Source organism: Aythya ferina (genome assembly GCF_964211825.1).
Source record: "Aythya ferina genome assembly, chromosome: 11".
In the NCBI taxonomy this organism is placed as follows: domain Eukaryota; kingdom Metazoa; phylum Chordata; class Aves; order Anseriformes; family Anatidae; genus Aythya; species Aythya ferina.
Window position 1 is genome coordinate 11,312,030 of NC_140307.1, and position 25,356 is coordinate 11,337,385.

At 48.1% G+C, this 25,356-nt stretch overlaps 2 protein-coding genes and 1 long non-coding RNA gene across 5 annotated transcripts in view; 1 reads left to right on the forward strand and 2 right to left on the reverse strand.

The window, feature by feature from the left end:
- The window catches only part of LOC311442828 (uncharacterized protein), an 11,044-nt gene extending 4,506 nt beyond the window's left edge, over positions 1-6,538 (reverse strand). Inside the window, exon 1 of the mRNA XM_084532459.1 lies at positions 5,006-6,538. The gene's annotated coding sequence lies outside the window, so the exon portion shown is untranslated. The remainder of the gene's footprint in view (positions 1-5,005) is intronic.
- Positions 1-25,356, forward strand: part of CSNK1G1 (casein kinase 1 gamma 1) — a 111,386-nt gene that overhangs the window by 35,128 nt on the left and 50,902 nt on the right. For all 3 annotated transcript variants that reach the window (XM_084532456.1, XM_084532455.1, XM_084532457.1), the window contains 2 exons: positions 16,313-16,729; positions 22,025-22,065. In XM_084532456.1, coding sequence (XP_084388582.1) covers positions 16,552-16,729; positions 22,025-22,065 — 219 coding nt within the window. In that variant the 5' untranslated portion in view covers positions 16,313-16,551. The remainder of the gene's footprint in view (positions 1-16,312; positions 16,730-22,024; positions 22,066-25,356) is intronic.
- LOC311442831 lies at positions 7,452-8,823 on the reverse strand. Its single transcript, XR_014696896.1, has 2 exons — positions 8,743-8,823; positions 7,452-8,663 (listed from the first exon to the last, which is right to left on the reverse strand). It is a non-coding gene; the product is annotated as an uncharacterized lncRNA (long non-coding RNA).

Consider the following 25,356-nt stretch of genomic DNA (forward strand, 5'->3'; position numbering starts at 1 on the left):
GCAGAAGTGGAAGGTCTTTGAAAACTGTCAGATGGGATTGAAACGCATGAATGGGTTCAGAAGCTTGCAAAACGGGAATACTGACACATCTGAGGCCAACACAAATCTAAGTGCTTTAGGAATGGAGCAAAGTGCTTCCTTTTTTTAACAGCAAGACTTGGCTTTACTCATGTTCACACTGGCTGGCCTTTACAGGTACGTGCCTTGCCTTCTGAATAAATTGCTGGACCATAAGTGGGTGGACAATTTTTTATTTTGCCATAATGTTTGCAATTGCTTGACATCTGTCTGGGCTCTGTAGATGTGATCAAGCAAGGATTCACTCCAGACCACGTTGGAATGCATTTAGGTAGGCTTTCCTCTCTCCCATGCACAGTTTCACCTTGTCCCAAGGCTCGTTCGCAGAGGTATGACTGTCAGACCACCGTGGTTGAGAGTTTGTTTTCTGTTTTAATGTTGAAGTCCAGTTTTTAGCATTTCCTTTAAAGGAAATGTCAGATTGCCCTCAGTGCCCATCTCTCCTCAACTTCTTTGTCCAGCTGAAAGGGAATCAAATCTGTATGATGTCTGTGGGAGAACAGTATCCTCCAGTTCTTGTTCTATCTCTTCTTGTTCTGATGTATCAATGGAAATGTCACTTAGCAAAAGAAAGGGCTTCTCTGATGTGGACGTCTAAGCTGGCCACACCAGCTTTGAGGTCTCAAAACACAAAAGGTGACTTTTGACAATTTTGACGGGTGATGTACAGGCGAATATTGGGCACTTTCTATAGATGCTATCAAGAGATGCTGCCCTGCTCCTTTATTTTGCCTTGAGGAAGAGCTGCTTTCTAGGCTGAAGAATTGGACTCAAACCCTCGAGAAGGCTGAAAAAACTATTGTTTGCATGGAAGGAACAGGCAGAGTAATGAAGTCACTTAATCTTGAAAACTACAGTTTAAAGGTAGTGCCCAAACGTGATCTGCAGTTCTGGGAGGCAGGGTTTCAGAGGGTCAGCCATTTCTTAGTTTACCTGAAGATTTGTTTATGGGGAAGGGTTTGGATGGGACTTCAGTGCCTTTCAGAGGACAGAAAGATGTTTGGTAGCAGAAGTGGTATGACTTCTCTGTGGTTAGGAGGTAAGTTTGCATGGGACAAAATATCACTTCTGACTGATTGAAACCTGATGTGTTTTTATTATTAACAGCTCTGTGCTGGTTTGTCCGAGAAAGCTTTGGGCTTCCTATGGAAGAATTTAGCCCCCTGATGATTGAAACAAGAAATCTGGTGGCCTTAGGAGTCAGTCTGGAACATTGGGCTGCTTTATACTCCTAAGTTAACTATTTTTCACTTTTTTTTGGCAGCCTGCAGGGTCCTTGTACCAGTGGTTTTGGTGGTGAAGGAGGGAAGAGAAAATAATTTGTACTATGGTATGAAGAGTAACGGGGTGGAATAAGATCTTGTCTGTGCTCCATGAGATTGGCACTCAGGAAATGAATGTGAAAGCTCCACACGAAGAAATCTTCAAGCAGAAGTCCATGTGTTTTAGGGCAAACTGATGTCATAATCAGGATCTGCGTTTTCTGCGAATACCTGTTCTTACTTTAAACGGTGAACTTTTCCCGGAATGGCAGAATGTTAGGGATTGGAAGGGACCGTGAAAGATCATCTAGTCCGATCCCCCTGCTGGAGCAGGAGCACCTAAGTCAGTCCACAAAGGAGCTCATCCAGGAGGGTTTTGAAAGTCTCCAGAGAAGGAGACTCCACAACCCCCTGGGCAGCCGATGACCACGAATCGCCACTAGGCAACATTCTGTGATTAAAGGCAAGCATGGAGAGAGGTCTCAGGCTAATTAAGAAAAGCCGTCTCGGGAGAGACCAAACCCAGGAGTGGGCCCCAGTGAATCAAGGACAAGGTGTCACTTCAGAGACGTGAGCCTCCCATCACGGAGTTGGGAGTCAGCCCCGCGTCCCCAGCAAAGGCTCGGTGGGTTTGGGCTGGCGTGTAGGCAAGAACAGTTTGTGCAGCACAGGAAGCTCTGAGGGAGAGAGGCGCTCCATTTTGGGTGGAAAAGGAGTCCTTTTTCCATCAAAAGAGACAGAAGAGGGCATAGAACACCACCTCCTTTGAGCAGCCGAAAGACACTACTAATTTCGGTGTTTCACCTGAGACAAGCGATAGACCCCAGTGCTTCCTAGTCTCTGAGAACAGCACCTTTCCCAGAGCAATTCCTCCTGAGACAGCCCTTTGCTCTTCTACTTCCTTGCTTTTGCCCTTGGTGGTGGTATCCTGAGGAAATCTCTGGGTTTTAGCTACCCTTAGGCTGCCCTTGCAGGAGGCCAGCAGCGCCTTCCAAGGATGCTGCAGGTTGCCAGGCCCGGATCCCCAGCTAGCAGGCATTCTCTGCTGCCAGGCTTTTAGGAGACTTTTGCTGTCAGCCTTTTTCCCAGTCAGGCCAGGTCACCTCTGTGGCTGCTCCCATCCCCAACACTTTCCCATTCCCATGATGACTTCTCATCCCCAAGTCTCACTTGGGGACCCACCTCCCGCAGCCATTCCCCGTCAACAGCCGACATCCCCAAACCACTTTGTGGTGCGGACAGCAGGAGAGGGCTGCGTTCAGCCTCCCGCTGACCTATGCAGGAAGAAGTGCAGGCAGAGGCTTTGTAGGGTGGAAAAGTCATAATTTAATAGGGGAGTAATTGTGGCTGCCACCCCCAGCCAACCCCCAGCTGAGGTCATTTCAGATCCGGCGCCGGGCCCGGCGGCCTACATGGTCGCCGGACCCCGGCTCCTCTTCTTGGACCCGACGCAGCCAGGAGATATCGTCGAGGTCGTCGTACCATATGTCCTCATTCAGTCTGTGCCCGGAGCGCCTTCGGACCATCCCCCGTTCTTCGAAGGGGCTGCGCTCCCTGCGCCGGGGCGAGGCACTGCGGGAGCGGTAGTTGGGGCTCCTCTGCCGCCGCTGCTGCTGCTGCCGCTGCTGCTGCCGCCCCATCCCCGCGTTGCGCTCCAGTCTTCGGCGGGGACGGGGGGGTGAGGCGTCGCGTCGGGGGGGTGAGGCGTCGCGTTGGGCGGGTGCCTCCAAGCGTTCGATGGCCAGAATCCGCCCACGGCACATTGGGCAGGTGAACCTCTGAGTGGCCCAGGGCTGGATGCACTGCAGGCAGAAGCGGTGCCCGCAGGGGTCCACCCGAGCCGCGTTGGAAAGCTGTCCCAGACAAATGGGGCATGTCTCGTCCCCAGCGGCCTCCTCCTCTGGCTGCTCCCGCTGTTGCTGGTTCATTGTCCTTGCAGCAGCCCCGGCGTAGAGGTGGTCTTCTGTGGAAAGCTGCCCTGGTGCAGGGTGGTTGTCAGCAGACTCCGGTCTTCGCCTGCGGGTTGTCGGCAGGATCTCGACGCTTCACGTCTCCCTGGCTGGACCTCAGCACCTTGCTTGCCACCAGCAGGACCACTAGAGAGAGAAGCAGGAAGAAAACATTCTAGCAGCAAATCCACATTAGCTTTCTAGGTTCAGCCAAGTTGTCTATAGTACTAGAGCAGTAAATGTTCTTTGTATGGACTTCAACCAATGCTATTATAACGGCAGCTCTGCTTCTGAGAGGTTATCCTTCGAAGGCAAGACTATGCTTAGGATAGGTGAGGACCATGTAGGTATAGATATTTGATAACATTACCGAAGGACCTTGATGGCTCGCGTGCAAGAAGAATGGCTTTGAGTGTGCTTTGCACAACACCGCCGCCTCCTGTCTTCCAGCAGTGGGACCTCAATCAGTTCAGTGCCACAAGCTGGACTGGCCGCAGGCACGCCGCTCAGGGCTTTTATAGCCAGCCACCTTTTGTGAGGTCGTAGGGTGACGGTGACTCTGTGGTTACATCACAAGGGTCTCGGGGTGCCCCTGATGGCAGCACTGACAGACGTCACCTGACGGTTGTGGGACAACGCTGACGTGAGATGGCGGCTCCACGCTGACAGGAGCCATGTCTGCCAGGCTGGGGTCCAGGCCCAGCCTGCGGCCTGGGAGCCGGGGATGTCCTTGACGTGCAGCTGGACGCCTGAGCATTGGAGACGTCCTGAAGAGACCATGGAAACAACGAGTATTAAACCCAAAATATGAAACAATAACCTGAAGGGATGTCTGGAATTGCTCAAGTGTTGTATCGGCTTTGCGTCGTGAGAAGGCTCAGCTCTAGCCCCAAAATGCAGGCTGCGCTCTGTCACCCTTAGTGTGAAAAAGTTTTGTCTGGTATTTAAGTGGAACCTCCTGTGTTCCAGCTTGCACCCATTGCCCCGTGTCCTATCATTAGATGTCACCGAGAAGAGCCTGGCTCCATCTTCCTGACACTCACCCTTTACGTATTGACAAACATCAATAAGGTCACCCGTCAGTCTCCTCCAAGCTAGAGAGACCCGGCTCCCTCAGCCTTTCCTCATCAGGGAGATGCTCCACTCCCTTAGTCATCCTCATGGCTCTGCGCTTGAGTCTCTCAATCAACTTTAAATGTAGATGGGAGTGAAAGGGGCTTTCAGTAATCTTTTTGGTTTAGTATTTGTAGCCGCATGGGAAGCTGGAACGGCTGCAGGTTGTTGCAGGGCTGATGTTTGGGACTTCACAAGGTCAGGCACGGTTCATAGTGAGAAATATTTTCCCCAGATGTATCCATGTTCTCCTTGGGCTTCAGGAACCAGTGGCTTCCTCTGCTCGTTGCTCCATGCGTGTTGTTTATTTCTTTGGTCATTGGCTTTGGTTTCTCCCCAGTGGTACTCCAGGGGAAGTCAGGAGATGTCTTCTAATCTCTTTACACCAAACTCATGCCTTGATGTTGTTACAGGGACTTATTTGGGTTCTTGAGAAATCTTTAGGCTTCTCCCTGCAATGTTGCCAACTCTGACTCCATTACAAGATGGGAAATGCAGTCGTGTGGAGCTCTTCTTACTACACTTAAAACTTCCTTGCGTTTTTGTGGTGTTCTGTTTTGGAGACCAAAGGATAGTACAGGCCTTCTTAGCATAAGATTGCACTGGATGCCTGTTTTCAATTGCACCGTCAGAAGTGGAAGGTCTTTGAAAACTGTCAGATGGGATTGAAACGCATGAATGGGTTCAGAAGCTTGCAAAACGGGAATAGTGACACATCTGAGGCCAACACAAATCTAAGTGCTTTAGGAATGGAGCAAAGTGCTTCCTTTTTTTAACAGCAAGACTTGGCTTTACTCATGTTCACACTGGCTGGCCTTTACAGGTACATGCCTTGCCTTCTGAATAAATTGCCGGACCATAAGTGGGTGGACGATTTGTTTATTTTGCCATAATGTTTGCTTTATATAGGCATTTTTCAAGTTTACAGCAAACAGACGATCCCGGTCATGAGCTGTGCAAAGTCCGTAACATGAGGGAAAGAAGAGAACAAGGAAAAGCTGGCTTGTGAAATTGCCTCTTCGAAACTTGAAAAATCTCTTCTCCCCTTTTCCCCTGCTAACCTGCACACCGTTTCGTTCAGCTGACATTGCTACATCAAATGCCTGCAAGCCTGAACGATTGTGTCAGTGCTGCTTGTTTCTGCTGCTCGCAGTCATTGCTTGAAACCGAGCGTGCTGTAGGTGGGCATCCCGTCGTGTCACTTCTGATGCAACACGTGGAAATGCCCGTCCACGGCGAGGGGAAGAGCAGGCACCTCGTGGTGTGCCTGTTCTCCGCGTTCAGTAACCTCAGTGGTGACCTCCTCTGGCCCGGGGGGTTTAAATCTGGGTAGAAGGAGGTGAGGTGGCCTGGCAAATGCGTTACGGCAGCTGAGATGTTTATTTACTACTAACATACTGTTTGTTGATCTTAGAAATAAGCATTGTGTGGTGCTGGGATGCAGACAGAGGGGTATTGGTACCAGCTGCAGGGGTCTGCATTACTGAGTTTGTGCTTTTAATGTGCCCTTAAGCAAAGGGAGAAACTCGACTGTGTTGGCCAGATGGGTATAGCCGAAAGCAATCTCCACGGCTTATCTCAAGGGAAACCAGATAGTACTTGCTGCTTTCTCTTGCTCTCCTCGTGCCACCCAGGCGTCGAGCAGCTCTGTGTCAGGTCTGTCAGCACAGAGTGCCACGCAGCCCTCCTGCGAGTGCCTTTATCGAGAAGCTGTGCCTTGTGAAGCGCAAGTAGAAGAAGGACAGATCCTTCTGCCACATCTGGAAGAAGCAGTCTTCCAGCACATGAAAACCTTCAAGCTGCTGTCAGCTTCATCTTGGCTTTCCCTGTGGGTCATTGATCTGGGCTGGGTCCTAGGCCTATCAAGGGAGTAACTAGGTACAGACGTTAACCCTCCGAACATCTGTAATTGTCTAATTGTGTATCTTGCGATGATGATATCTAATTGCTCTGCTGAGGAAGTGCAGGTCTTTATGGAGCTGGCGGTGTTTGTGGAGGTGTAGCCTATCCTGCTGCTGGTGGGCACAGAATGAAACCAGTAACCCAGCCTGTACCTTGTACTGGGAGGAGGCAGCTTATAGCTGCCAGCAAAACCACACCAGTGACCTTTGCTTGGTTTAAAAAAAAAAAAAAAAAAAAAAAAAGTGAGAGGCTGGATTATTCCACAAAACTGTCACAGAGCTCCTAAGCATCTCGTAGCCCTCCTGCAAGGGGGCTGTACATCTCCAGCAGGTATTTTGCTTTGTCTGCATGTCACTCTTGGCACCTTTTCAATTGTGAAACTATCAAAATCAATCTCTTTTGACAGCTAAACTGCTTCATAAGGATACACAGTTGAGAGCTTGGAAAAAAGGAAATCGTAAATTTCAGAGAAAGGAGAAGGTTATTCTTGATGGGCTATAAGGATGCTACCCTGTAGGATAGGTGGGCTTGGGGCTTTTTGACAGCTTGTTTGGGGAGTATAGCACAGCTGCAGAAAAGACTTCATGAAGTTTTCATAATCCCTTAATGGAAAGGGCAGACAGATTGCTGCGGCAGGTTTCAGGCTCCGAGTGTAACGGTGCCTTAAGTATTAAGCTCCGTCTGTAAAAATTGTTCCTGGGGTTAGCAAAGGCCTGAAGAAGACGATGCAGACACTTCTAGTCAACTTTTTTGCCTGCCTGCTTAGTGCTACAGGATCCCTTTTTAACTGAAGCGAGCTGTACCAGTAAAAACCCGGCGGCAGGGAAATGGTGTGCTGGGAGCTGCTGCCCTTTCCTGAATGTAGCTTTTAGATTTGCTTATACTGCAGCAACATATTTATCAGCCCTAAACAAGCATGATTTCTTAACCGTGAGCATCGATTCTTTCCTCTTCAGCTGCATTGTGCTCTCTAACCTGTGTGTGTGGCTGCAAGGTTTGTCACCTCTGCCCGCATACTGACATTGCGTTAAGGGCTGGGGCAGATTTCTCTCCCTGTGCTCTCAGGTACATGGTTTCCTCCTTGAGAAGCAGCTCAGCTGCAAACAAAATGTAGGTAACGTCAGTTGAATTCCTGCCAAATGTCTAATCTAATTACATGAAGCAGGAGCATGGTCCTGTGACTGCTGGAAAAGGCAGCCCCTTCACGTAAGGAGAGGGTGGAGTTCAGGCACTAAAATGAAAAGATGAGATATGCTAAAATTGCTCAGTATTTTTATATGTTCCCTTTTACTATGCTATCGTGACCCCTTTTGGCATTGCCATGACTATTTTTTAAGAGCCAGCCGTCTCTCTGCTGCGTTTCCACTCTGTTGACCAGCTCTTGGGAGGAGTTCCCAGCGCCGAGCTGCCTGGAGGCAGGGACCAAGAGACATCCGCTGGGCAACGCCGGGAGCCTGCAGGGATTAATCCTGCCTGGTTTATGGTGTGTCTCTTCTCAGCGCCTAAATCCTTGTAACTTCATTCCTTTCTCACACAAGTAATAGCTTCTCGAAGGGTTTACTGCCTCCTGCAGTGCTGGCAGAGCCTTACCCAGCTTGTCGGTGGTGAGCGTGCCGCTGCTGGGACGGCATGCACATGCGTAGGGCTCAGAGCTTTCCTGTGTCTCCTGAGCCGTCAGGTGCTCAGCAGCATCACCAGGATGTTTTCCCCCTCGGCTGCCTGTCTCTTGGTCTTTGCAGCCATGCTCAGGGCATTGTGCTATGTAAGTAACTTGATTGTGACTCCTGCATCTGACCAGCAGTGACTGAAGCTCTCGTTAAGAGATGTGAGCCTTGGCAGGGGTTTAGTATCCTCCTGATCCAAGACAACCAAGAGGCTACTCTGATCATTCGTGCTCTTTTTGAGGCACCCTGAGTGTTGGTGGGTCAGAGGAAAGGCAACGGGCGTCCTTGGAAATCTGGAGTCTGGGGATCTGGAGCCTTCCAGCCTCCATCTGAGTCCTATTTCATTGCTATTTAGTAGTGATGCTGTTCTTATTGATAGTGGGTGGCACTTGACATGAGCTTGCTCTTCCACAGGCGAAACATGTACCTGATGTGCGCATGTTCATCTTGGTGCACAGCCAGGTCAGAATGTGCTTCTCAGCATCACTTTGGATTAGTCAGGGCTGCCCGTCAGCTCGAGCTGTGTTTAATTAGCACGACTTCTACTTACTCCTTGCTATTAAAGGGTCATTGGTTTTCTGTGACCCTCTCTGTTCAAGTTCAGGAGGACTTTTCTTCTAATAAGAGGCATTTCACCCCGCACGCGCACACCGTGAAAGCCGTGTTGGCTCTGAACTTGATACTCGCGTTCTTCTCTGAAAGCAGAAAAAAAGCATTTCATGGTTTGGATAGTGCAAAGGATTTTTTTTTTCTTGCCTTTAACTGCCAAATCACCAGTCTTTTCAAGCTCTCCAAGCCCGTCTGCAATTCATCCTCCAGGCTGCTTTTCCTTGCCAGGCAGATGAAACAGTCTCAGACTATCGAGGTGCATCTGTGTTAAATTACGCTATAAATCCACAAAAGCAGCGTTGCTCCCAGTGATCCCAGCCTGCTCCACAGGTGAAGCTGCAGCGGTGGTCTCATCGAGTGAGGGCTGCGCTCGTTGGTGGTAGCAGTAAGTGCAAGCTATGTCCTGCAGCTGCTGTATGCCATCAGAGCACTTGAATGCTTGATGGGGCTTGTTCCTTGGAGATGCACGTGGCTGTCTGGAAGTAACATATTCTTTGGTAGGCTTGCCCCTTTTTCCTTCAAAAAACATTGCTTGAAAGGAAGGAGGTGGCATAGGTGTGCCTGAAGCTCTCTTTTTGCTGGTATTTACTTGGTATTTTAAGATTGGGAAAAGAAAAAAATAAGTTTATGTGGTGGCCAGATTCAGAAGAGGACGTCTGCTGAGTTCTCGTCCTGCTCAGTGTCTGTTACACCCCTTCGCCACTGCCAATTTTTGTCTCATTTCCTCTAGAGCATCCTCATAAATATCTGTTTCTGCTGGAACCTGATCCCGCACGGCCGTACGCAGCCTGTTTTTGCAAGCAGATGGTATCTTAAATGTCACGCTTACTGCTGGTCTGCGGGAGCCTTGCAGAGGCTGGGCTTGGTGACTGTAATATCGAGGTGGAGATCTCAAAACCGGTGTGTTTGCGACGGTTCCCTCCTCGGGCTGCAGCGCCGGGCTTGTGCATGCAGCTGTGTGTGGGCTGCGCACCTGCAGCGTTTGGAGCGGGGTTTGGCTGGCTGTCAGCCCTGCATGCAGGGGGCTGCGCCTCTGACTTGTGCAGCAAGCCTCGGAAGCCAGGCTGGAGCTGTGCTGGCAGTTACTCTTCGTCTTTTTTCCTCTTCCCAGCCTAAACAAACAAACAAAGCCTCAGGTTTCATTAGGGGATTTTTTCTCGTTTTAAGCATCCAACTGTTCGTGTAGCTGTTCCAGCTTTGTGCAACTCCTAACGAAGTGCACTAACCCTCTCCTTCTGACAGTCTGTGGTCTTTAGCCCTCTGTTACGTGTGTAGGAATACGCACACGTGGCTGCTGCAAACATTTGGCCTAAAAGTGAGCGGGGAAGGGGAGTCAGAGACTCTGCCCTGCCCACAAACCACCTCCCCGAAAATGGTCTGTTTTGTTCCGAGATTCTGCGTGTGGAAGAATGAAATCACTTTTTCCCTCTGTAACATTCCCCGCTTTCACGTTGAACTTGTATAAAGTCTTTGGAGAACAAACATCAGGAAGGAACCTACAGGATGCTCTTGGTGAGAGGATCAACATCCAGCCTGAGCTTCACGTAGAGAAGTCACCTGCCAATGTGCTCAGATGAGGGTTACCCAGTTAACATTTTCAGGAAGTTCACAAGATCTTTGGGAAGACTTCAATCAGTTTGCTTCCCAAGTAAGGGAAGTGAGACTTCATTTGGGTCCATCCCTTTCTGTGAAAACTGGAATTGTAGTATGGCAGCTTGACAGTCCTGGGCATCCATGAGTAAGGAGTGAGTGTTGTGCTCTGTGGTTGTCCATTCCTCATCCCTGTCCCTTCCCAACAATTTAGACTTAAATACTGTTTGTATGCCTCACCTTTTTTTTTTTTTTTTTTTTTTTCTCCTTCCTGCCTATGAAGCACTGAACAAAACTGACTGCATGAGCTGAAGATGAACTCATTTGGTCAAGTGATTCAACAGAAGCGACTCGTAGTGTGTAAAAGGCATCTGTAGCATTCAGGGTTGGAAGGAGCCTCCCACGTGTGGGACATCTGACATGGCATGCAGCCGCCTGCTGTAGTCTGCAGCCAGCTTTAAACTGAAACAGAGAATATTAACCTACTTTTTTCCGTTTTTCTGTTGTTTTTCACAACATTGAGGACGCTAAAACCAGGTCACTCTAGTGCTGTTTGTGGCTCTGAAAAAAAAATGAATTTTTCTTGGGGCCAGTTGGGAAGTAGCACGGGCAGAGGCAGGACAAGAGGTGGGAGGTCATGGGAGGATGAGGTGAGGCGCTGGGATGAGGAGGTGTGAAGGGCGCTGAAGCTGATGGAGGTGTTTGTGGGGAAGAGAGCAAAGCTGTAAGTGAAAGGTTCGCTAATCTCATTTTAATAAAGGAAGAGCGCTGATGCCTGGGAAGCTGCTAATGCATGCAGTGAAACACGGGACACAAAGCCAGCTTGCTCCTCTAAACTTAAGAGTGTCAGCTAATAAAAGGAGTTGACAGGTGCTGAGAATGTGTGTGAATGCATCATGTGTCCTGGTTTCAAAAAAAAACCAAACTCATAACCTTCACACTGGCTGTTAGACCTCCTCCAGAGGGTGGAGGGCTTGTCCCAATCCGTGGCAGAGCAACTGAAGCTTTGTGCAGCTGAAGGCTTCACTTTTTGCACAGAATGAGCATGGAAGTTGGTGATCTCACATCCGTCCGCTTATAACATCTCAGCTGAGAGCCCTGGAGGATTTTATAGTCTTTGAAGTCACATGGAAAAGAGCAGATCTTGCCTGGAAAACGCTCCCCAGATCAAGAGACTTACCAAAAGTATTGCACGAGCACGTGGGGTGGATGTTGGAGGAAACAGTGTGAAGGCACGTGCCATGTCCTAAAGCAAGAGTTGTGGAGATGCTTTGAGAAATGGAGTTCCTGTTTTCATACAGAGTGGGGTGAGGTCACTCATCCCAACAGAATATGGGGCTTTCTGCAAGATCTTGCCTTAAAAAAGGAGGAAAAAGGAATTGTAGGGGTGAAGTGCCTCCACCCGTTAGCTGAGTAATCCATACACCACGCATTCGCAGCCTAGTGCATTTTGAATCCCTTGTGAATCAAAAATGCACATGGAGCTGGATCAGGCCTGCTTGGTTTGATTTGAGGAAAGGATTCACTTGCAATATTGGTTCAGACAGAAACTGAAACTGTGCCGCAAAGCAAGACTGACAGCTCTTGTCCTTGTCTCAGAGGGCTCCGGAGCATCTCAAGCAGGTCAAAGAAATTTTCGGTGCAGGGGAAGCAAGCTTTGCCTTCGAAGGGTAGAACTAAAGATTGTTCTGACTTGTCCGTGCTAGTCTCATTCGCTTTGCCTTTCACTACTGCTGCTTTCAAACTGAGGGACTTTGGGGAAACAGGGTGGCTACAAGCAGTGCCTGTACCGAAGCAGAGCTGCGGCGTGCCTGTGCTGTAAGGAGCGCTCAGTGAGCAGTAAACCTTTCTTCGGGAAGCCTTCCTTCGTGCTGCAGCTGATCGCAAGGGGCAGGACGGCTGCCTTCCCCACCGGCTGGTAGCAGGTGCGCAGCTCCAGCCGGGTGGTTTTGTTGGTGCAGGAGCCGCAGTGATTTAGATCTCAAGTCCTAAGTGTTTGGAAGCGTGTAAGATACGAAGCTGGCTGCTTTATTTAGCTAACTGTGCTTTAAGTAATTTCCTTTCAAGCCGGTATCTTTTATTAAATAACCGTTCCCCTGTCTTCGAGCACATTGTAGTGAAATGAATACTGGAATTGAACTGAGTCACCATTAGGCAAATATGTTCCTGCAGCTTTCTTTAAATGCACGTAACTTTCGGGAGCAATCTTGCTGAGTGGGTGGAAAGGTAGGAAGGAGAATCATTATGAAAAAGTTTGAATCGTGGCAGGAAATAGTCCTGGTGTTCTGAGCAGTCTTTAAATTTTAATGCGACTGACTTCAAATTGCAGTCTAGTCTTCATTCTTCTGCCACCCTTCTTCCAAAACCAAGTGCTTTTACTTTGTTAGCCTTCCAAAGCCATGTTTGATGCCAGATACTACTACTTCCACTATTGCTACGATATGCCCTCGGTATACTGTTGGTATGTAGTAGCAGTAGTGGAAGATCTTTGTGCAATTTGGTGTACTGACAGCTGGGATCAGGTTGGCCATAATAAAGACGTTGTCAAACCTCTTATTCACTGCTGATCTGAATTCCTGTTTGCAGGAGGCTTTTCAGAGAAGAAAGAGGATGTTTTGTGTTCTCAGATTCAGGCGTGACCTTTCCATCCTTCCCCTTGGGGAGACCTTATACAAATTAGCGAAACGCTGGGGAAGGATGGGGGCGTAGGAGCTTATAACTGTTAAAATCTTATTTCACAAGCCAGAAAATGCGTGGTGGAGCTCTGTGCGCTTCATCTGCCTGCGAAGAACAGAGGTGCTTGTCCTGCCTGAGGAGCAGTGAGCAGGATGGTGCAAGCATCAAACAGATCAGCCCATTTCTGCTCTCGGGTCAGAAACCCGGCACGTGGGGCTTGGGCTGAGTCGGGACTTGAGTCTGGAGGAGGGGGAAGCCGTATTTATTGAGGCTTAGAGGGGCTTGAGCAGCCCTTACGGGAAGGACGTCCTTGTGTCATGGAGCAGTGACCGAGCAGCCACCTCAGGCTGAGGATAACTCAAATATCAGCTGTTTGAAATATGTTAAACTGCATCTCTGCCCCTGGTGGCTTTCGGCTCTGCTTTACAACAGCCAGTGAAATGCCTGCTGTATCATTGCCATCTTTTGCCAGCAGATCTTTGAAAAGATCTGCGCCCAGCATCAGGGTCTGCTGCAGAACAACCTCGTTATTGGGATGCATCTGCCCTCGGGTAGGAAGCTGGTAGTTCTTCATGGCAGAACGGGCAGAAAGAAGGTTAAAAAGTTTCTGACATTGTACAACAAAATGGTGAGCTGTGGCACGGTGTCTGCCCAGTCCACCTAATGCTCATCACGGTTGTTCTGAAGCCATTTCTGGTGGCTTCAGCTTATATTGACTTTTCTTGCTCTTTCTGCTGGCTGGGTAACCGTTAGCTGAATGAGCAAGAAAGTCTCGAGAAAGAAAATCAACTTGCAACTTTACCAAAACTGTATTTTTCGTCCTTTCTTTGCTGTAATCAGTCCCTGTCATGCAGATTTTGCTTCTTCCTCTCCAAGTTTTCAGCCCACCTTCCAAGTATCTCCTCAGTCTACAAACTGAAAAAAAAAATATGCACTGATTTTTTTTTTCCAACAGTTAACTGGGAAGGGATCTAGCTCTTGCTGGAGACTTTTTTGTTATCCTTTTGTGAGGTCTGCAGTTGTTGCCCGTGGATTTTCCAGCCTAGATGAAAATAACGGCTTCTGTCTGCAGGGAGAAAAAAATTCCCCTCTGGCTTTGGTAGGATCAAGGGTGTTTTCTTAACTTGTTCATTCATGGGATTCCTCTGTTCTGCTCATCTTGCTGGTTTGTAGTCCAGCCCCAGAAGCACCCCTTCGTCCTCAGATACTCCATTTCTGTTCTCCCGTAGTCCCAGTGACGGACCCTTTTTTGTGGGTTGGTTTTTGAAGCAAGCCTTCTCCCAGGGCAGGCTGGGGTGGGGCCCAGTCCGTGTGCTGCTCTCATATCTGGCAGAGCATCGCCATTGCTCCTGCGAGCTGATTTCACAAAGCAAATAAAACCGTGCTGGCATCTACGTAAACAGCTTTGAGGAAGAGCAGCGCTCCCTCGCCCTGTCCCAGTAAGTGCTGCCGCTGGAAGCTCTGCCGGGGCTGTCTGTGCTGGGAACCAGTTTGCCCCGTTTGCCTCTAACGGTTACTTCCTGCTGATCCACATCCAGTTTGAAGCGTTGAAGCTTGAATTAACGTGTGGTGGAGGTAATACTGAGCGCTGAGTTCCTTGCAGGTGAGCATCTTCAAATATTTTCTCTCTGGCCGGCCCAGCGGTGCCCGACCGTGGCTGGGAGCGATGTGCTGCTGGTGCCCGGCAGGCACAGCACGGTTCCTGGGTGGTAGCAAGACCTCGTCTGCTTTTCTCTCTGGAGAGGAGGCTGCTGAGTCATGGGCTCGATACAACACCCTGTGGGTTGTAGCCTGGGCAGCCTGAGCTAGGCTCCTAGCGTTAGCAGATACACAGCTAAAGGTGGGTTTTTGTGGGACTGTCGTCCTGCATGAAGCGGTTCCACGTGTGTGGGCATTTCCTGACCCTATTACTGGCTCCTCTTCAGTACTGAAGGTTTTCTAATATGCTGCAGACTCGCACCTTCCTATGGAGTCTCTTTAGAGTCCTGCTGCAAACTCCCTGTCCAGTATAGAAGCCTCCAGTGATGTATGAACAGGGGCAGTAAAAAGTAATTTCAAAGTGGGGTTAGAGCTGCGCCTTCTCCTTGTTTAATATTTGCTTTTTTGCAGAAGTATTTCTGATCTAGGGGAGGGGTTTCTGATTTAGGGGAGGGAGCTCAGGCTGGGGAGAACTGTACCTTTTTTTGTGTGTGTGTGTGTGTGAGCAGGTAGAACGGCAAATGGAAACGAGCAGAAAAGGTCGGAGTTGTGCTGCAGACTAGTTTAGTGTTCAGAAGTCGGAATTTCCAGCTTGCAGCTAGCAACCTGCATGCTCTGCAGGACCCATTGAGGATGACTTCTGCCTTGTATACAGACGCCTCAGATCAAAACAAAGTTTCAAGAAATAAAAGCACACCACAGCTGAAGGTTAGGGAGAACATACTCATATTTCAAAAGAGTTAATGCTTTTGTTCTGTGCCACTGGTTTGTGGATGGGTAATAATTCTTGCCTTTCATTTTTGGAGGACTGGAAGTAAGTAGGTTAGCTTCATTTAATTTCATAAAACAACCAGGCAAAGCCTTGCTAAGTCCTCTGAAAAATACGCTACAAATGCATTGCTCCAGGAGGGCTGAGTCTATCGCCTTAGTAACTTTTGAACCCTCGCAAACACGGTTGGGTTTCTGGGCGCACCTGGTGGTGTTCTGCTGCTGGTGTCCCTCCATGGTGACTCCTCTTCTGTGGTTTCACGCAGCACATCTCTGCTGACTGTTGAGGTGCCTCCTGACTGCCATGCAAGTGCTGAAACTTCAGCGTCCACACAGAAGCAGGAATACAGACCTTAGAGGGACACAACCCAGCGCGTGTAGTCCTGGGATGTGGGGGGTATTTCCAGCAATGTTGATTCTAGCTGCAAATAATACAGCTTTGTTTATTCATTTTGGTCATCTCTGATACACTATCTTCAGCTGGCAAGTATGCTGGAGGTCAACTTAAGGACCTAAAATGAAGGGGACTTTTTAGTGTGGTAGATGCATGCAACTTTGTAAGTGCTTCAGTATTTTCTTTTCTTGACACCTCTCCATTGCTCCTTTCTATTTTTTGTCTGACTTTTGTATAATCCTTTAAATATGTATGAAGCAAGAGGAAAAAAAATGTAACAGTTGCTTTAAAGGTAGAACGTGATTGCCTTGTGGCTTCCACCTGACGCACCTTTGTGATAGGAATCACTTTTGTCATTATGGGCAGTGTTTGTCCTGACAACTCCAGCAGCGAGTGGTGGATGGGCAGCACTTACTTCCCATCGTGATGTTGAGGCATTTTATCAGAAAACTGTTAAGACAACGATGAAGTTCCTCTATAGCTGTTAATTTCCTCGAGGCCTAAATGGCTTTGGAAAGTACTGGAGGTTTGCCACATTGTACATTTCTTGCTTGGTATTTTAAAATAATGATTTTTACTTCATATATCTTTTTTTTTTATTTTCCCCAGGTGAGAAACCGAAAGCAACTTGCCTTTATTGAGTTCTCAAGAACATAATCGACCACTTGGTACACTATAAAGATGCATTAGGAAACTGGATACGGTGCCAAAAGAACTCCACGCGTTTCCATGACTCTCTTGGACCCTGACTGAGATACTTTTGGATTACCTGTTTCTATTCCAAGGACAAGAGTGCACGCTCAGATTCCTTTCTGCCAGCTCGCTGGCAGAGAGATTTTTCTAAGATCATGGACCATCCCAATAGGGAAAAGGATGAAAGGCAGCGGACGACGAAAGGGATGCCGGGGAGGAGCGGCCATGGTTCTCGGCCGAGCTCGTCTGCGTCTTCAGGCGTTCTTATGGTGGGGCCCAACTTCAGAGTGGGCAAGAAGATTGGGTGTGGGAACTTTGGAGAACTCAGACTAGGTAAGAACTAGCTGTTTTAGTGGCCTGCATTATCCAGATTAGCATTTCACCACTGGAATATAAATACGTAAAAACTTACCCTGGCTTGAGAACAGCATGTGCCTGTTTCCCAAGTGTCGAGCTACCTTACCTGAAGCTTCTGACTCAGAAGATGTAACTGTTAGCATTATTTTTATTTGCATAAAGTCAAAGTGAATACACTGGAGAGGCCAAAGATGCAAATTTTGAACAATCCCAACAATGAAGACTGTTCTCAACGCTGATTGTCTTGCCTAAGGTGAAAAATCTTTCTAACTGTCTGGATTGCTAAATCTTGCTCTCAATCTCTTTTCCATAAGCTAGGACTCCCTATGAAAGTAACGACTGAGACCCATTTCCTAGCACTCTCATCTTCCCAGTTCCACGTCCTTCACTGTCCCCAGAGCCCCATTTTCTGCCCTGTCACCTGCTCCCTGACCTGCCCCCCGTGTCTGAGCGGGGTGTGCAGCCTGTGCCCATCTGGCCGCTGCGTCTGCCTGCGTGGCAGCCCCTGCTTTTTTCTTGGTCTGTTGGTTTTCTGACCGTGTGCCTTGCAGCTGGCCGCCCAGACAGATGGCTTTGTGGGCTGCCGCCTGTTGGGCTTGTAAGTCAGCCTAGACAAAGGGCCTGTTAGCGGGGCGTTGGGTTGTTTTTTAAATGAGGTGGGGGAAGCAGGCTGTGTTTTTAATTACATGCTCCTGAGCTCGCAGTGTGTGGTTCTGGGGTAGCTTTTTCAGATCAGAAGCAGCAGCTTGCGGTGGTCTTGATTGCCTCAAAACAGCTGCTTTTTCCTTCTGTCTGCTGAACAAAGTGGCTTGCTGTGCTAAGAAACTCGAGGGTGCTGAAGGCAGGTTGGCTGATACAAATACTGCTCTCCCCAGCCTCGGGATCTACTCAGAATTGAAGTAATCTGCGTGTCAGGCACGAGGGATGATGGATACATTGATCAGGCAGTTGCTTCAGGTAACCAGAGGGTTATAACGCATAACTACCGATAGCATCTCTGTGGGTTCCTGTGCCGAATCTGTGAGATGTGTCTGTCATTCTGAGGTGTGCTTACTGCATCTGTAGGACACGCGGCTTCCCCGCAGGATGATCAACCGGCTTCTATTGGTAAATGGGTGGTCTTGGTTTCAGCATGACATCAGAGGAGGTTTATTGATTTGCAAGAGCAGAGATAATGCTCCAAAGGCGGAAACGCTCCAAGAAGCCAAGGGAGGGACAAAGTTTTCCAATTTCCTGAATGTGAATGCACATTATCTACAGCTGAAGAGAGTACAGGCTGGATCCTTACAGTAACGTAACTTGCACAGCTTCGTAGCATTTTCAAAGACCTTCCCCCCAACAATAAATATCACAATATAGCGAGATCCATATGGAAAGAGCCATTTAATTGCTTTGCCAACCACACAGCATCGAGCATTCAGCAGCTGTGTTGGATCCCCCCAGGTAAATGGTTCCTGCTTTTGTTCAGCTGGAGCCCAGATTCTGTTTTTTGTCTCTGTGTTGCTCTTCTTCCCCCATTTCTCTGAGCAGTGTTGGATTTCTGTACTAACATATTGTTTCAAAGGACTTCATACAAGAGATTTCACTTGTGAGAAGATCTGTTTACAGAGAAATTTGGTTTTAACCAGGGGAAAAAAAACACCTCTTAATCGAGTGGTCGTTTTTTTTTTTTTGGTTCAGTGGTTTGGGGTTGGGTTTTTTTGGTACACTGGTAAATGTTTTGCTAATATGTGTTAACCAAATATGCTGCAGCCTGCTGCATTTGGGCAACGGGCTGTACATGCTGATAATGGCAATTAAAACAGGAAGCCTGTATAGAAGCTATATATTTTTTTAACTTCTATTACTTTTTGACAGTCACTATAACTGTAAGAACTCTTCAGTTAATTATCAGATCTTTCTGTTGCACAGATGTGATGCTAATGATTGCTGAGTTGTGCGGTGGGGAAGGAGAAGCAGTGTGTCTGAAATAGGAGCAAACAAGTCCCTGATAACAGTTTTGTTCTGCAAAGATGAATGGCGTGCCCTCTGCGTTGTGTTTTTTTTTTTTTAACATGATTTCAGAGAAGTAAAGTGTCAGCGAATGCTTTTAGTAACGCAGGAAGAACAAAGTCGTGCACAGCCTGTAGGCTGACAAGCAAGGGGAAAAAACATTTTCCAATCCTCCGAAGGATTTCTCTTTTCAGGTGCTGTGTTTTCACTCAAAGCTCTTCTGGAGCACCAGACAGAGGGCTGATGGCTCCGGGGGAGGGAGGGAGGTGCTGTACATCGAGGCAATTCTGTAAACGCCAACTGAGCTGCTTTGGGCTGATCTCTCTTGCTCCAAATCCAGATAGCCCCAGGGGTATTACTTTTTTGAAGCTGTTGGTCACGTGGAGCTGTGCAGTTGGATTCCAGCCTGCAGACGAGCTGGGATGGGAGGGAAGTGAGCACAAAAATCAGTGCCTGGCCCAGGGTAAGACGAAACACGCTTAACCGATGGCTGTTCCCTTGGACAAGCTGCTCAAACCCTTGGGTTGACCTCCTCAGAACTCACCACGTGGATTTTTTCTGTCTTCACTGGAAAAACCTCTGGAGCTTGAACAGCTTGTGGGCAGGTTCAATGCATCGACTGTCATGTCTGCATTTACCTGAAATCCTGAACCATAAGAAATGTTAGGTATAAATACACCTCTTCAATGGTCTTGTTTTTTCCCCCCAGTGTTTGGCACTTTTATTTAGTACAGCATAAAACAGATGCTAATGTAAAATTATTTGAGATTCTGTAGGTTTCCTTCCTTTTAAATAAGCATGAAGTTCTGGACAGACCAGAGGCTTATTTTAATGCAGAGATGTAGACTGGAGCCCAAATCTTTTTGCTCCAATGCAAACATAACCTGGCATTTTCAAAACTCTGCATCCACTCATGTAAAAACGAGCTCATACGGCTTTTCTCCCTGTTTGAAGGAAAAAAAATATGTTAGGAGAGCTGGATCCAGTCTGGATTGGTGCAGTAGCTTATTAAGAGAGGATACAAAGGGATTTTTGGAGAAGTGTGTTACTACACAGTTACAGAGAACATGTGTAGTGTTCTGAAGCCAGGCGTTGGCCTGGGGCGTGCACAGGTCTCACAAAGATCCAGCATCTCTGCAGCAAGGAGGTGATCGGTGAGCCCCAAGGGAGCACAGGCTGCTCGCTTGTTCACTGCAGGTGGATGAGATCTGGGAGGGCACCTTGCTGGGAGCAAGAACTGCCCAGCACAGCCCTGTGCTGCAGCTTCAGGTCCTGCTTGAAAAAAGGAAAAAAGTGTAACGGTGTCTGATAGCGGGGCTGGTTATGTCTTTGCCCTAATAAAATCATCGTGTGCCTGCTGGGCTGGAATAGTGCTAGATGGGTAAGAGTAGATTATAGGAAGGATCTACACTGCTGTCCCTTTTTTGGAAAGATGTGTTCTAGAAGGGGTAGTGAGTGTGGTGCTACAAAATCAGCATGACCTCGTGTCACACTGGGATATGGTCTCAGCAAACGCGGTGCTGTCTGGGGCAAGTTCTGCTTGGTATTGAGGACGGCTGGGTGGGCGTTTGCTCCACTGCCCAGCCGTGATTTGTCACCAAAATGTCATCCATACAGTTTTGAGCTGGACAAAAAGGTCAAGGCGTGACTCCTCTCGGTCACAAGAGGTTTGCACTTCGGGCTTTTCACTTTGACCTGTGAGAATGTGCCCGTGTGCTGGGCGCATCTTGCTGCCAGGGCTTGGGAAATCCACGCTGCCAGCTTTCCCACGTTGAGGCATCGCATCTCATTTAGGACATACGGTTCTTAATTGTCGGTGGATCTTTCTAAAACGGAGGCATGGCGTTAATCGCTGCCCCATCAAAAGCTTTGCCTGAACTTGAAGGGCCTTTGTTAGCACGGTTGTATCATCTTGGGTGTATTACAGCTCCCTGCTGACAGAGATAAGAGGCAGCTTCTCTTCGTGACTTGTCCTGTGGGCAGTGCAGGCTTTGCTCTTCCATTGACACCTTGTGCAGTGTGATGGCAAAACCCAGGGGTAGATCTGTCTGGAGCAAGCCAGTGGAGAGGTCTCTGGCCCTTGGCCTTGCTGTCACAGCTGGCAAAGCCTCTCCCACTGCAGCTGCAGGGTTTTGGAGGTCTGAGGTGGACCTGGGAGCACCTTCATGGGCAGAGTCTGCCCCATGACTGCTGTGAAAGGGCTGAGCTGGAGGATGAATTCCTTCCCTTACCTCTGGCTGCTGGCCTTGCATCTCGTGCTGGAGTTTTGCCAGTCCCAGATTTACAGCTGGGGATTTCACTCTCGAGGATTTCACTCAAAATTCTCTCCTGCTTGGTTCTTGCCCTTACAAACCAGACCACGACAGCCTGGGTTACGGCACCCCATACGTGGAGGCTGCTCTCGGTGTCCTCCTCCACCTTGCGGAGTTGAAGGAACGCTGTTTTCCCAGTGTCATTTTGCTGTTTGGGTCCAGAGCCCAGGAGCTGGCTGGGGGCCCTGGATGAGCCATGCCCTGAGTGCTGAAGCTGTGGTGAGGTCCTGCAGTCCACAGGATCAAGTGTTCTTGATGCAGCTGCAAACCTGCTTTCTACCAGCCTGGACATCATAGCTTTTTGTAACAGATCTAAGAAATAGTAGGGTGTGTTTGGGGTCTGAAGAATGAGTTTTGTTCTTCTAGTGTAACTTCTAACAGCCTGGGAACAGCTGTGTAGTTCGCTGGTACTGGGCCTTAGCAGATGACAAGCACTGCCTTTCTGCTGCCACCAAGGCAGCGTTTTGCCTGTCCTGCCTGTTTATAGAGGAAGAAAAAAAAGCTGTGTGTTGGTATGGAAAATGTTTGTGTTGCCTACTTGCAGTAGTCTCTGATCCATAGCACAATTATGTTGGTGAAGCTCCCTACAGACCATAGGATAAAATTGTTCAATGTCCAGAATCAAGCCACTTCTGAAAGAAATGATACTGACTCTTCATTTTTTTATTCTCCGACATTTTTATTTTTTTTTTAGCATGATGTGGATAATAAAACATATGCCTGCGATACCTCCTCAAATGAACGTAACTGCTACTGTAAAACCCAGTTACCATATGCTGGGTATAAGAGGGTGTTTGTCTGCCCTGGTGGGCTGCTGCAGCTTCTTACTTTGAGACTGAAATTGTTGGAGGCATGAAGCTGAGAGAGTAATTGAGAAAAGTCAGTGATCAGTGACACTATTCTGTGTTGTCTTCCTAGCTGCAAGTGTTGAATGTGCAACTAAAAGATTTTTCTTTTTCCTTCACAGGCAAAAATCTCTACACCAATGAATATGTAGCGATCAAACTGGTAAGTAGGAGCTTCGGGTGCCCTTAAATCACTCGTTCCTGGTGCTAGAAACTCAGGCAAAAAGCAGCTTCCCCATTTGGTGCTTATTGCTGCTCTTGATCTCAGCCAGATTAACAGGTTTAAACAGAGATAAGTTCTTGAGAATGCTGTGAACTCGGAAAGCACCCAGCCCTTCGCAGTATGTAAATGGTCAGTAGCTGCGAGCGCCTTGTTCCTCTTCCCAAAGTGGCAGACAGCACCGATGGCAGGTTTGTCACCCCTTCCTCGGCCCCAGGACCAAGCCTTTCTGTTACAGACCCCATCAATTCTCTGGGCCATGACCCTGCAGATGCAACAGGCAAAACAAGGTCCAATCCAGCGAATCCTCTAGCTGATTTGGATGTCCAAGGATATGTGGTCACAGCCTCTTCGCTGTGATTTTTTTCCTTTTACATTACAGGACGGTAAAAATGAACCAAACCAGCTCACCAGAGCATGGCAGGGGTTGCATTTAAAAACAAAACCTTGGCCCCAGCAGTAGCAAACTTCAGAGTTTGTACATGAAATAATGTTTACAACTCCTCATCCAGTTGTACCAGCCTCGGTACCCAGTTACCAGTTTTTCTGCCTTGCAGTCAGTGCGTCCCTCCCCAGGTGGATGCAGTGGCAGTGTTCATGTTTCTGCAGTGCCCCGGCTGGCTCAGGTAACGCTCCTCTTCTGAAGGAGCGTCAGGGCATGAGGGCACTACAGTCAGCTGTGGTTTGAAGCAGGAGTCTAAAGGATGGGGATGCTCCTAGCTCTGCCAGATTTGTAAAACCATACCCTGGGAGTTTGATTTTATGCCTTAGCTCTCTGTAAACTAAGACTTTCAGTAGTCTCTTGGGGGGCTTTGAAATTTGATGCTGAAATACCCAGTGCTCTTCTTTCCTCTGCGTGTTCTTTAATCATAGATCCAAACCCTAGAATCTGAAGTTGAAGCTGTAACACTGATTTGGTATTAGCAGCAAGTGTGCCTGTTTTTCCAACCGATGTCTGGCAAAATGACAGCAGTCATTCACATTAAAGAAGATCAAGATGGACTTGATGCATTAATTCTGATTCATGTTGTGATGCCACAGACCTGACATCTCTAGTGTTCTCCTTATGTACTGCATAGTACCTGAAAAATAATTAGTGCTCTGCAGGAAGGACTTGTTTTGAAGCATATAATATAATCCCTAAAATAACAAAATAAATGTTTGCAGTGCAGCTTAAGGTGTGTGTGGATATGGCTACACATCAGGAGGAAGGACTGGTGCTCGTTCCGTAGCTCGCTCTGTAGGCAGATGGGACAACAGAAAATGTGCTTGTGTGCACAGACCTGGCGTTTCATTGAATCAATAGTGCTTCTAGTTTTTTTGCTTTCAAAGATAATCCCACGGAGTTATAGCCTTGGAAGGAGCAAGGAAGTAAGAACACGGCAAACATGCAGCTGTGTTTGTTCAGAGGATGCTGGTTTCTCTCACGGCACTGCCTGCAGTGACACCTCCCCGTAACCTGAAGCCTTTCAATAGCCAGGTGGCAGAAGACTGAGACAGCAATAAAGCTAATCCATTTTTTCCAACAGCATTCCTTCTCTTTTTTTTCAAAGTATCTGAGTGGTTGAGTGTTAGCACAGTCGCTTTTCCCCACGTTTTATTTGTGCTGTTACAATTCCTGCTTCAAAACCTCTGACCCCGATTCGAAGGACTGGAATTGCCATCCCGTGGCTGTCCTGCATGCCTGTGCCAGTTTTGCGAAGATCAATGAGGGATCAGAAGCAAGGATTATTTTTTTTTGTCTCCTAATCTTGGACCATGTTCCCCAGGAGTGGGAATTACTCTTCCTCCTCAGCAGCAAATGTGTTGCTCTGTGTGTATTTAACTGCGATCACGAGGGAAGCAAGTACTTCTTGGTGGGAGATGTATTTTCTTCCAGGCTAGGCAGTGACGTGCTGCCTAATGCCAGGGACTCCCTGCTTCCCCAGAGGCTTAGAAATACTGTGACTACATTGTGGATAGCAAGCTCAGGGGAAGAAGTGCTTCTTTTGACAGGAAGAGCTCCAGTTCTTTGAGGCAGCCCTTTGGCTCCAGACAACATGATGCAAGAAGTCAGTGAGCTGATTGACTGTGTGCCTGTTTCCAATATGTTGTTCTGGGGCTTGAGTAAAAATAACGTTCCTGCTTTTCAAATATTTTTCTAAACAGAATGGCATTTACAAAGCCAGGTTAAATGCAGGGACAAAAGGTCAGGAGAACTTGAGACCAAAACCAGTTGTAAGTAGTCTTGCTTTCTTCCCCAGGGAATACCTGCATTAGATCTTGTTTTCAACTTTTTTTTTTTTATAACAACCTGCTACATTTCTGAAGATTTTCTTTATACTTCAGGTAATCTGCAGCCTAGTGGCTGCATTTGCTGTGCTTGAAGGCAACTTTTTCTATTTTATCTGCATCATTGGACCAACTCAAAGCTCTGCTCAAAGTCCTAGCTGCCTGAGATTCTTGTAAAACTGCAACCCTGCTGTCTCAGCTGTTTCCTGCTCCTGTCGTTATGTTAAAGATGAATGGAGGGAAAATTAGAGAACAATGTGATGGGTGCCAGAGAGTTGATCAGAAAACGCTATGAAATTCTGTGCTCATCTCTTGGCTTGTCTGCAGGGGGTGAGGATGTCTGAGACTGTGTTGCGTCTTGGAAAATGGGAAAATGGGGACTGCTGCCTGTCCTCTGGCTTGTGTGGTGTCCCTGCACAGCTCCTTGTTCTGAAGATCGTTTGGTTACGGGCATCTAGAGTGTGGAGGAGGCGAGGTGCATTAGCCATGTTTACTGGCTGCATCTTCTGAAGGCTTTTAATGCTGCCTTGCACGTCGTAGGAGTTTCTACAAAGTTCCCGATGATGCCCGTCAGTTTCAGCCACGGGTTTTGTATGCTGGGCAGCAGCAATTCCATTATTTTCAGCACAAATGCAACATCTGCCAGCGTCCTTAAGCCCTTGGCCTGCAGGACAGCCATCTGCTCCGGTATGATCTTCTCGGGAGCTGCCACGACTGGCAAGCATCCAGAGCTGCGGCTCCAGCAGCTCCTGATGCAGAGAGGCTCGGGCTTGGCTTTCCTGTGCTTTGTCCCAAGCAGCCTCACGTCCTCACACATTAATCCCTCCACCTGTTTAAACAAATGAACTGCTCGCTGCATAGGCTTGGGCTCCTGTTGCCCTAAATGTCCTTGCCATGGAGGTGCCTGAAGACTCTCCCTCAAACCAGCATCGACAGTTATCTTCACGTGATAGTGGTTGTACA